General features: G+C 39.4%; 1 protein-coding gene across 1 annotated transcript in view; it reads right to left on the bottom strand.

Annotated features, from left to right (window-relative positions):
- The window catches only part of LOC138055801 (uncharacterized), a 32792-nt gene that overhangs the window by 8468 nt on the left and 11824 nt on the right, over positions 1-12500 (bottom strand). Inside the window, exons 2-5 of the mRNA XM_068901672.1 lie at positions 9640-9776; positions 4717-4784; positions 2396-2522; positions 1875-2093 (exon numbers count right to left, since the gene is read on the bottom strand). Of these exons, the coding sequence (XP_068757773.1) occupies positions 1875-2093; positions 2396-2522; positions 4717-4784; positions 9640-9776 (551 nt within the window). The remainder of the gene's footprint in view (positions 1-1874; positions 2094-2395; positions 2523-4716; positions 4785-9639; positions 9777-12500) is intronic.

Below are 12500 nucleotides of genomic sequence, written 5' to 3'. Positions count from 1 at the left end.
TTACACATTCTGTATACCGCAAACCAAGAGACTGAGGGCTCGCAAGATCGGCTTACAGTATAAAATACGGAAAGGGAGGAAACTTGTACCAAGTGACTTCGTTCGATGTGAACCGCAGCACTTGGTGACGGAAGTGAATTGGGACCGGAAACGCAAAAGCAACAGACCGTTACTAATTCGAAAATCAAAACATCAGCTGTGGAGGGAGTTTTAAAATAATGGCGGCTTCTCCCTGGAAAAGACCCGTTCGGTTGCACGAAAAGCAGCCGGACGAGAAGAGATCCAAAGTATCGAACAGAGAAAAACACGTGTTTGTTTCTAAATGGTAAGATATCTGACCAGTTGGCTTTGGAACGTGAGCCACAAATTACCGTGTTTGATTTTTCCCTGATCGAACTTGACTATTTTACCTGCAGGCTTTCAATGAATTATCGAAGAGACGAACAAAACTTTATCTCCGTACAAGAAATACTCGACGACTATGTAAATAACAGCTCCGAAAAGGAAAATTTTCCATTGCAAGTCAAAAAACTGGGGATTATTTTAAAGGAGGCCTTTCCACAGGGGAGTAGAGTCCAGCGAAGAGTTAACGGTGGCCGAGTATGGCAGTACCCACTTTCAAAAACCTCAAGATTGGATGAAGACCGTGTTAAATGGGAAGACTTGCCAGCTTTCACAAAAGAATTCGATTGGCTCTTATCTAGCTCTAGCGACGATTTCTTTGAGTGGATAAAAGTCCAGTCACAAGATCTATGCGAAGGCAGCCGAGTTTTGACTGAAGTAAAGATCTTTAAAGACTGGACATTTGTTGTACACGTCAACAGTCGAAAAGTTGCAAAAGAAACCGTTGGTGTTTTCGAACTTCGGGCATCTTAAAATTACTTCCGATCTTGCGCACATTTACTTTACCGCGTCATTTCCGTCACCATATGTTGCAGTGCACACCGAACGAAAGCTCTCTCTCGAAGCCGTAAATTTCGGTCGCCGAAAATGAATTTGAACGCTTTCTTATGCCGTTTTCCTACAGTATTTGGCAAATACATAACAATTCTAGATCACGTTAGTAAAATCAGGCAATTTAATTCAATTCCATTTGAGTTTCAGGGATTCGAAAATCGGCCCCAAATTAGTTTCCTCCCTTTCCGTATTTTATACTGTAGGCCGATCTTGCGAGCCCTCAGTCTCTTGGTTTGCGGTATACAGAATGTGTAACGAGACTGTAACGCGATCGACAACGCGATCGTCAACGTGATCAAAATAACCCATTATTTCAGATGTTTTCGACGGGTTTTGATGTTCTAACGACAAACATATCTCCTCTGGACCCTGTGGTTCAAATGGTTGATTCTGACTCCACTAACATGAACAATCAAAGTGAAATAGAATGGCAATAATTATTACCAGCAAAAAGCTAAAATAGCCACCGAGATCAGAATTGACCAAACCTGAGTCTCTTAGAGTTCCAAGGTCTCCCAAGGGAGACAAAGAAGAGATACCAAAGCTAAGAAAGAACTTGATAGATCAAGGGGCAACTATATATATATGCTTATTTCCAATAGAGATAGAACACAACTACTATTTAAAGAAAAGGAAAGGCACAGTTACAACCTCAGGAACTACAAAATTTCTGACTCGCACATGGTCTAAGAAAGGGGAACTGTTTCTCCTGTCGCATTTCTTTTGTGGCTTTGGGGCTTTATCGGTGGCGTCAATACTAACTGGAACCCTTCAAAACTGACAAGACAGCTTCAGAGGCTATGAACAGAAGTCCAAGTCAGGCTCTGAATCAAACAAGAGAGACAATGTAACCAACCTCCTCAGCTTTTTTGTGTTACTTTATCTGATGAATTAACTATCACGTAAAAGAAGCTCACCGCTCTGTTTTCCAAATCAATCTTATTTCCTAAAACAACAAAAGGGAAACTCTCTGGGTCTCGTGGACTTGCTTGGATAAGGAACTCATCTCTCCAGCTGTCTAATGTCTTGAATGTACTGGGCTGTGTTACATCAAATACCAACACACAGCAGTTAGCTCCCTGATAAAATGCTACACCCAAACTTCTAAATCTCTCTTGTCCTGCTGTGTCCCATATCTGGCAAAAGAAGGAAAATTGTTTGTACAGGGTGCTGATAAATTATTCATGATGCCAAAATTAGCAACAAAATTTAATTAAAATCTTTTGTGGTTAAACTTATATGCAGAAGTAAACTCTAGACACCTTAAATTTGCAGCACAATTCCATTCTCAATTGCTTTACTGACTAAAGTAACATCTCTAAGTGGCCACTGGGAGTAAAAAGGGTTAATTAATGGAGACTTCAGTGAACCTAGCTGTTTTTAATTAATGAGAATTGATCCAAAAACCAACTAGACAAGGAATTCATAATTATTTTACCTGCATAGTTACAAGCCTGTCATAGACCATCACTTCTTTTGTCAAGAAATCTGCTCCAACTGTCGCTTTGTATTGGTTACTAAATTTTTTGTTGACATACTGGTTCATGAGTGATGTTTTCCCAACCCTGAAATAGAAGAACAAGTAGTTGATTAGTTTACAACAGAGACATATGACTGCACCCTAGCCCCACTATCGAGGTCTTGGGCTCCTTAAAACTGGGGCAGTGGAGGGTGGGTGTTAATTGCTTTGAAGTGATCATGATACATGTAAATCAAAAATACAACAGTATGAATAACCTTTATCTAACAATCGCATGTGTTAAAAAGTAATGCTTCTGCACATTTTAAAAGCCAGTTTTTGTCAAAGTTGGGTGTTGGTGAGTTCTTATCAAGTCAATGGGGAGACTTAGATTGGAGGATAATTTCTGTCCTCAGCATGTCCAATAGGTTTGGAAGCAAGATTTTTCAAATGTACATACCCAGGACAGCAAACCTGTACATGTATCGCAACACTAAGCACCATACTTTTATTAATCTGATTGAGGGTGCAGCTACAGTATGCCTGAAGTATAAACTGCATGGTATTGGGTAAAAAGAACATGAAGCTGCATTGATTTTCAAGATTAATTCACATTGTGGTGGATCATTTCTTTTATGAGAAGTGCTCTATGACCTAGCCTATGAAAGGCTGAGATGCTGCCAGTGACCTTGTATTGACACAGACCTCACTGCTTTTATCATGTAAATTGTATTGTTGTAATTCTAATTAGTCTACATTAACATTAGAAAAGGGCAGAGGTTTGTATCAAAACAGGGTCACGGGCAGCGTCGCTTCCATTCTTAGGCCAGGTAACTTAGTTACAACTGGTTTATTGCAACTGCAACAGGATCTTCACTTCTCAACTGCAGCCAGTGTAACTCCAACAAGGATGTTTCCCCCACATGCAAGAAAAAACCATGCCAACGAGGATATTTTCAAATCCTTGTTTCTCGCTGATCAATGGTTTCCTCAATTATCTTTATACATAATTTTATGGTATTCATGCACAGCTACGATAAACATTTTTTTCCAAGAAGTATGTTCGCCCTCAGCTTAGTTTGCAAAGTTGTTTGGTTACTACATATACTGATTTTCTTTTGATATGCCTATATAGAAAGATCTTGGCATTACACAGTGTCAAGTTCCGGTTTCAGTGGTTTAGGGTACATTTAATTTCGGTGCCTGTATCTTCATATGGGCTTCCTGCTTAACTCCTTACTCCCGATAACCCACTTCAATTTCCCTTGAAGGTTCAAGTTAAGGGGAGTTGACTGTAGTGCTTTCCCAGTAGTCTGTTCTTGTCCATGTACTTAAGCTGTACTCGTACATGTACTTCAAACCATAGATCATGACTGTCACCAAAACTTAGTAGTGAACTGATGCAATTTTCTCATCAAGTTAAAGTGGGTGGAAGATGATTTTAAAGGCAGTTGAAGCATTCAAATGCAGCCTGCAGTGGCCTATTTGGCTAGTGGTTAATTCCTAGTCAATCCTGGGTAGTTCCAGACCTTTGTGGATACTAACTGCCATTATTAAATTCTCAACCTGGGATAATGCAATTCTCGTGTTCTGATTGGTTCACTCAATCTCGGTTATCAGCTCATATACCTTGGTTTGACCTTATATGGTAAATGATTGATCTAAGTGTTGCCAAGCTAAAAGTTTTTTCGCCGGAAAGCGAAATTTCTCTCTGAAGAAAGCAAAAAAAAAGTTTTTCTGGACAGCTGGGTTAAATTCCGACGTTTAGAAGTACGCGAAAAGGTAAGAAATGTTTTTGTGATGAGTCTGCGTCTGTCTGACCATAAGGTGTTACACGACATCGCATCGGTTCTCATCAAGTTTTTTGATTTCGCTCGGATTTGCTCGCTTTTTTCGCTCGCATTTCGTACTTTCTAAACTTTTGGAGTTTAAAGGAATTTAATAAAACAATTATTCCATTCGCGCTTGTTGGATATGAGACTGGTTATAGCCAACTCGGCGCTACGCGCCTCGTTAGCTATTTAGCATCTCATATCCAACGTGCGCTCATGGAATAATTGTTAATTATTTTGGCAGCTTGTTTTTAGTTGCAACAAAGTACTTTAATTTCCCAGGAATCTCTAAGAACTAACTATTTGCAAAAGAGGCTAGTGTTTTTGTTATCAAGGGAGCCCCTTCTCTTCTTCTTCCAAACAATAATTCACTCCTTTCGACGTTATTGAAGATTCTATTTCATTCATATAAACGAAATAGTACAAATTTTCAGAGCCCATTTTGACAAGATTGTATGTTCAACTTACCCACTGTCACCCAAGATAATCACTTTTAGAAAACCCTTCTTTCTTGAGGCCATAATTGGTAGCAACACCTACATAACAACAGCAAAAAAAACACTGCTATTAATCACTTATTCACATGCTGCTTTTACAACACATCATTCTTTAAAAAAAAAGGAATCTGTTTACTCATGGAACACCTTCAGAGCGCTTAGGACCTCGTTCAACACGTGGATATGTGTCTGTGCATTCCGGATTCAATTCGAATTTGGTAGTGTTGGTTCTAGAGGAGAGAGGAAAACCGGAGTACCCCGAGAAAAACATCTCAGAGCAAGGAGAGAACCAACAACAAACTCAACCCACACATGACGCCGGGACCGGGAATCGAACCCGGGCCACATTGGTGGGAGGCGAGTGCTCTCACCACTGCTCCACCCCTACCCCCCAAGTCTAGTCAAGTCAAGCCTATCTTAAGTTTAGCCTATCCTAAACTTGCCCTTTGGCATTTTGCAGGCTCATGGTAAAACATGTACACAGAAGACTGACCTTTTCCTTCAAATTTTGGACAAAAGCTAAATGAGATGCAACATTGTATCTACCCTAAATTTGTCCATGGTTTAACCCATTCACACATCCCCAAATCAGCAAGTAAAATCGTCTGGCGTTAGCCAGAGTAAAATCCATAAATCTTACTCTCAGGTGGGGAAGGGGTAATCAAAATTGTGACTCTGCTAGCATGACACTGGTACCCATTTATACAGCAGGGTGGAGAGAGATAGTATGGGGAAAAGCTTCTTGTCTAAAGGAACAACAAGTTGTCAGAGCATTGTAGGTCTTGAAGAAGCAACCCTGGGATTCAATATTGGGCATGCTGACGACAACGCCACCGCACCTTCATGAATGAGATAGAGGAAGCTTTTCACAGTCCAAGTGACAATCTGATATGTCTATAAAAGGGCAGCATGGTTTTACATTGGTTCGTACATGACAGGCAGGTTATTCCAGCAAAATTTTATGACAGTAAAATGACACTGAAAAGAAATTAGGCTCCTTTATATCCCTTGATGAATTTTTTTAATATGTGGATAGCTACTGCCCTAAAACGTTTTTACACAGCTGCTAGTGTTACTACGAATCACAATGTTCAGCAGCCCCTAAAGCAATAATCATTCAATGTTGCAGTAAATACGCTTCATTGACCTCAAAGTCTTGGGGATGTTAATCAAATAAAGATTGTTTGTCGGTTTTCAGTTTGCATTCAAAAGCCGGCTGTTTAAGCAATTTTAATTTATGAAAGACAGGTCAAATTATGACATTCGTGTACTTTACCATACTTACACATCAATTCTGAGTTAAGACTTAGACAACTAATTAAGCTACCACATTAAATCCAAAAATAACTTATAATTAATACCGAATTACAGCTTGGTCGTCCCTTGGACTCGCCAAATACTGACGAGAATCTAGTGTTTAAAATTGCTAAATGGAATGATCACACGACCTGACTGACATTTGAAAACGGAAAGCTAGTTCATTATATCGTTTCAATTCACTGATAAAATTTCGGTGATTTTGGCCTCTTACTTAATTGAAATAAACAACATCACCTAACTTCATAAGCCATACGGAGCGTTTAATGAGTCGTTCTCCTTTAAATCAGAAAATAGCCCGAGCTGCGAGTCAAGAAAAGTACACCAAACCGCTTAAATTTAGGCAACGGTGCTTTAACTTGATCAAGTACCGGTACCCGAAACCTGAGATTTTTCACGGGATCTTTGACAAAAGCAGGGAGTTCTGCATCGCATTTAAGGACGTTCGCACCAATTGTTTCTGTGCATCCTTACTGCGCACGCAAATGCACACGCCACGTCATACACGAGCGCGCGCGCTACAGGGTAAGTCATAAAATGAGAAACGATAGGGCAAAAGGCCATTGCTATAGCTTTGCCTGGATTTAACGCTCTTGGGCGTTCGGTGACCCCTATTTTTCTTTCCACAAACGGATTTTATTTACAATTATCTCCACGTTGTCCAAAAATGAACAAAAAATCAATGTGGGAAGTTAAAAAAATTGCAAGATTTCTGCTCACGGGACATCAAATCCTGCCATCTTGCGGCTGCAAGGCGCGTGAAACTGTAGTCGCTAACTGCGAACTTGATCTTTAAGGAACCTCACCAGTTGACTAAATTCACTTAATAAGTCCACTTAAACTGAATTAGCAGAGAAGATTTCACTTCAAAGATTTATCGCAATATATTTGGATTTACAGACACTAGCCTAATATTCGCTAACGAAGCCCGATTTTGTCACATTTTGGGTGTTTTTCCGGGCATGTTCTCTCCAAAACGAAGTCGGTGACCCCCCATTTTTTTTACATTTCTGACATAACTAACTCATTATCTTACAGTGGTTTAAGTTTCAGAAAAAAATCAATGTTGAAACATTTTCGCGCGAACGTCCTTAATATAGTAAACCCAAAAGAGAATAACTGCTTTAGCCAAATACGAGACACAAGCCCCTGTACTTACCGATTTCAGCCAAAAAATAAACTGCAAGTTGTTGCGACACAAACTTCACGTAATAATATGGAGGAACCCAAATTCACCAGGTCTCGTGATTTCACCAGGTTATATTTCATTTTACGTCATCCATTCTCAAAACGAGGTTTTCAATATGGCGCCCAAGGCAATAAGAAAGTGAAGTCCATCGAAGAGCAAATTTGGTGTTCTTAGCGCGTTTTTCATGGACTTTTACAGAAATCCTGAAAAATGGTAAGCATATTTTTATGTCAGAGGTTCAATATTTTGCAGTGGAACCGTAAAGATACTGATTGCTGAATGTGTTTTTGCCGGAGGCGAGTGCTCTCATCACTGCGCCACCCCTGCACCCCTGCGAACTTATGAGCTTCTCAAGTTTCTTCGGAGGAATCTGGAAAGTGAGCCGAATAGTGTTTATCAAAAAACCTAGCCATTCTCCGATTTGAACAGGCTCCCAGTAACAAAGCCTGCCGAAGCCAGGTCACTTCGCTGGATACTACTAGCAGCCCTAGCGGAGATGTAATTAAGACTTCAGGGCTGTAGCCGAAAAAAAAAAATTATGACTGAGGCAATGTCCATGGTTAAATTCTCTTCCTAGGTATTTTAGATGTTTATGAGAATTACATTTTAAAGACAACACTAGAATCACGCTTTATTTAAAAAAAAAATCACTAAAAATGACTGAGGCAAGTGCCTCCGTTTGCCTCACACTGGCTACGGCCTAGGACTTCCGGAAATGCCATCCTCTAAATAGACAAAACAGTTATGTGACATTGAACGCCACCTCTTAACTAATGGACGTAAAAGCTTCGTAAAACAATAGCAAGCGGAGCTAAGCCCGAACGGAAGTACTGAGAAACAGAAAATATCATGTAGAACCGGCAATTGACCATGAGAAACCCAGAAATTGTCGATGCGGGGGGAAGATGTCCACGTAGTGATACCCTGATTTTAGGTCCCATGTAAAAAACCAGAATCCCTTCTGGAACACCTCGGCTAGGGATCGAAGATCTTCGTAACGAAAATTACATTTGACTAAATAACTGTTGACCTCACACAGATCAAGAACTAAGCGTAGCTTCTTTCCTTCGGCTACTGATAAAGGGTTGACGCAATGCGGCGGGGAATTAACTTCGATGATTAAACCCTGTTCCAAAAGCTCAAGGATGGCTGCTCCGACGAAATGAAGTTTCGAAATGCTGAGTGATTGTTCCTAAGAAAAAAGGCGGGAGGCAACTGTGCAAAAGGCAGCGAGTAACCTTCATTCACAATACTGGAAACAAATGGCGATGCCGCAAGACAGTCCTCCCAAAAAGAACGGCAACGAAATAAACCACCTTTAACTTTACCACGTGCTTCGCCACAAGAAAATTCAGCCTTATGCTCATTGAGCCCGGTATAAACAAAATCAGAATCTCCATAAAGATCCTCGATGAAACTTGCATTGTCAACGCGCTCTAGTCAACGCACTCTAGTCAACGCGCTCTAGTCAACGCGAAGATGACTTATTCTTCAGGCAATTATTTGCCAAATGGCCAAACTGCCAGCACTGTAAACGAAAAATTAAATGAAAATAAAAAAAAATAATAATAAAATAAAGTAAACTGCCTGGATTACTTTGGAGCTAGAGTGACAAACTGAAAGCATAACTGCTTTTATACAACCATATAACAATGCTAAAATAATAGCATGAGAATTTGTAAGAACAAAGACATAAATTTATGCAAAACATGCATAGCATAACGCATAGAAAACCATTATCTACTAAACTTCGTAACGTAGATAACTTTTAGATCCAGTAGATGCTTGCTGTTCAAAATTAGGCTGATGTAAAACCAGTCCTTTATACATGAATTGTACAAGCAGATGAGATCAAAATATAATTGAACAGAAGGACCTGCCTACACAAGATCTAAATGTTGTCCTTACAGTATGTAACTGGATTTAACAACCTTTCTATAACCCTTACCTTCCTAAGAAAGACAGACTATTTTAATTGTCATTAAGGGGTGATTCAGTGTCCCCTTTAACCTTTAACGTCCAAACCGGCCTAAACCGGCCACGCTTGATATTTTACTCTGTCTAACGCCAGACGTTATTACTCATCAATGGGGAACCCCTGGGAATCAATGAGTTAATTAACCCTTTTCCTCCCGGAAGTGACAATAAACAGATTTTACTCAGTCTAAGAATGGACAATTCCTTGGTCTCACAGAGGTCACTTGAGACGCTAAATGTGATGTTTTACCTGCATAATGGTATCAGGAAAAGCATTCTGTGTTATAGGCAATGTGTAACCAGGTAATCTCATTGTCTGATAAAGATCAGTAGTAGCAGTCGAAACATCACCGTGAGACAAACAAGAAATAACTGATTGTCTTTGATTAATATTGGCAAATTATCCCTCACCTTTGGTGGTTGAGGTACAGCATTTTCTCCATATCGCTTCCGACAATATTCCACACATGTGTGATAAGGGTTGACTGTATTGGGACAACCTTTAACTGGTCCATCAACTTTTGGTGATCCATTAACTTTTTTCTTGTCTATCAACAAAATCATCATGGAAAAAACAAAAACTATATTAATCTGTGTGATTATGAACTATTAACTAAAACATAAACCACATTATTGCGAGGATGCCAAAAGAGTGACAACTGGTAATTAATTGACATATACACTTTCAAACGTGTGTAGGTAATCCCACAAATGCCAAAGATAGATTTCCATGGCATCTGATTGGATACATCTACTTTTGAATAAGAACAAATTAAGACTGCGTCCATTTTTTGGAGATTTTTCATGTTGTGAGCTGCCTAGAAGTTGTAAACATTGTCGGACTACAGCAGAAGCATTAATATTGCTAAGGTCTTACTGCTGGAAATTTTTATCACTGAGTAATTAAAGAATCTATCACTTGAAAGAGTGTAGCACAAAGGCCAAGTATAATCTCTTTCTTTATACTGAATAAAGGAAATATAAATTATACCATTTTTAGTGCATAAATAGTCCGTCTAATTGGCAAGCTGCAGCTTTATTATTAAGACGAGATTTTTTTGAATATCGAGCAATAAAGCGCGCCAGTGGCCAAAAATCCCATAAGAGCTTGCGCGCATCTTACTTTCAGATAAGGACTTGTATCGTCGGCCATATTGTGTCGAGGTGGAAGAGCACATAAAAGTTTTGTTGAGTGCAAGCGATTAACCAACCATTTTACACAGGTATTTCATTCAGTCATTTCGGAAAGATCGGTAAAGCTTTGAAAAACGTTTTGAAGCGGTGAATTCATCGTATTTAGTTTAACCTTCTTGCAAGGTTATAACCAGTACGCAAATTGTTCGAAAAGATCTTTCTGCCGTAAGATTTCGAGTTCTCCGACTCTGCTAATAAGAGATCCAGTCTAGAATTAGTGTGTCAAGACACTATGGTCAAGACTTGCTTTTGGACTATCTTGAGGTTGCAAACCTAGGATGAATTCTTATTATACTTCTATTAAAATAGTGTGAACAGTTCTTTTGTCATTGCCTTGTCTGTGATCGGTGATCTGATATTCGAGTTACAGGTAGTCAAGTTGATGTGGGAGCAGCTTCTGTCACTTGCGTTACGGTTCAGTGAGGTTTCCTACAGATCGTTTTCGGACTGCTGTTGTCGTTACAGCTCGGTGTACTTTATCGCTAGACCTTGCAAAAGGTAATTTTGTCCTTTTTTTTTGAAAGGTATTGAGTATTCGTGGATAGGTTCCTTTAGAGATGATTATCAGCTTATCTCCCGCACACTTCTTCCGTAAAAAGGTTCGTGAGACCCCCAGTGTTTAAGTGTTTCCTTTTCAGTTCCCCCTTTAAAATTACACATTAAGATTGTGTTCAGCTTAGCTTCAATTGTCAACTTTCAATTTCGATTGTTGAGTTGAATTTATCATAAAATTTGCCACAAATGTTTCATTTTCCAATTCACTAGAGTTAAGTCTAGCTTATATCAAAGTTAAAAAAAAAGGAGTTATTGAAGGTTTGATCTTTGTGAAGAATTGAACTAGTCCCAGCTGAGCCTCAGAGATTGTAAACAATGTCTTCATCAGTACTTACTTGTAGTATATGTAAAAAACCTACAAGGAAGGAAGAATCTCGTCCCATAAATGATGTTAAAGGAAAAATGTCAAGCCTGTAGGAATACCACTATCCGCCTCTGATGTTCAGCGTCCAAATGCACAACTCCCCTGTACAAGCTAAAACATTTAAAGTCACTACCAAAGTCCACTTATGTCCAGGTTTGACCCTAATTAGATACACGCCCAATTTTGACATCCAACACAAAGTGTCCCTTTAAGTCTAAGCATTTGCTACCTATTTTCAACAATAAGGTAAGGGTAAAGGTCAGCGTGATTTTTAGCTTTGGGTAAATGCAGCAGCTAATCCTCACTTAAAGAGTAGCATTTGGGGGACACTTTGTGACAAATTGTCTGTATTCTGAGACACAAGTGATGTTGAAGTTGGCGAGAAGAGCAAGGGGACACTTTGTGACGCTTATTGAAATCCGCGTGCATCTAATTAGGGTCAAACCTGGACATATCTCCCAAAGTCAGTAGATGATTTGTTCCCTGAAGCTAAGAAAACTTTTTTTGAAAAAAAGTTTGGCTGTGTGGCCCTCATAAGCAGTTTAAGGTGCTGTGGTGCATGTTATGTAAGGATGCACAGGCTGTCACCCAGTGTAAACAAAAGTGTTCCACAGCCCCTGTCTGCAAACAATTCTATTCAAAATCAAGTTGGTTGTGCCCCAGTGTCATATGAACTGACGTCAAAGAGAACTCAGCGGAGGATTTGAAACAAACTTCAAAACTGCGCAAGGCAAAAAGTGGCTGAACTTAAAACAGAAGTTGAAAACATGGGTGCCTCAAATGAACAGATCTGCCAGGAAATTCTTGAAGGCCAATTTGATGGGGTAAACTTTCCTTCTTTTAACTCACATGGTAAAATTCTACCATACATATTCTACCTTACTAGCTGGTTTTTCAGTTTATTTGGATTGGTAATGAAAAGATGAACACAATTCAAGGGTCCCCCAAGCCCGCGAAACTGAAACATGGCATACTGTCATGCTTGTATAACAGGGTAAAATTTACTACTGGTAACCCTACAAAATACAGTAAAGACCCACACATAAGAACCTAGAATTTTCGAGCTCAGGCTGAGCAGGTTCTAATATTTTAGGCTATTTTTTCATAATTCAGGCTGATTACATGTAGTTTCTTAATAGGTTCTTATTTCTCAGAGGAA

Source organism: Montipora capricornis, chromosome 7 (genome assembly GCF_036669925.1).
Source record: "Montipora capricornis isolate CH-2021 chromosome 7, ASM3666992v2, whole genome shotgun sequence".
Lineage (NCBI taxonomy): Eukaryota > Metazoa > Cnidaria > Anthozoa > Scleractinia > Acroporidae > Montipora > Montipora capricornis.
Note: the sequence above shows the minus strand (reverse complement) of the source record. Positions and strands in the feature narration are given on the sequence as shown.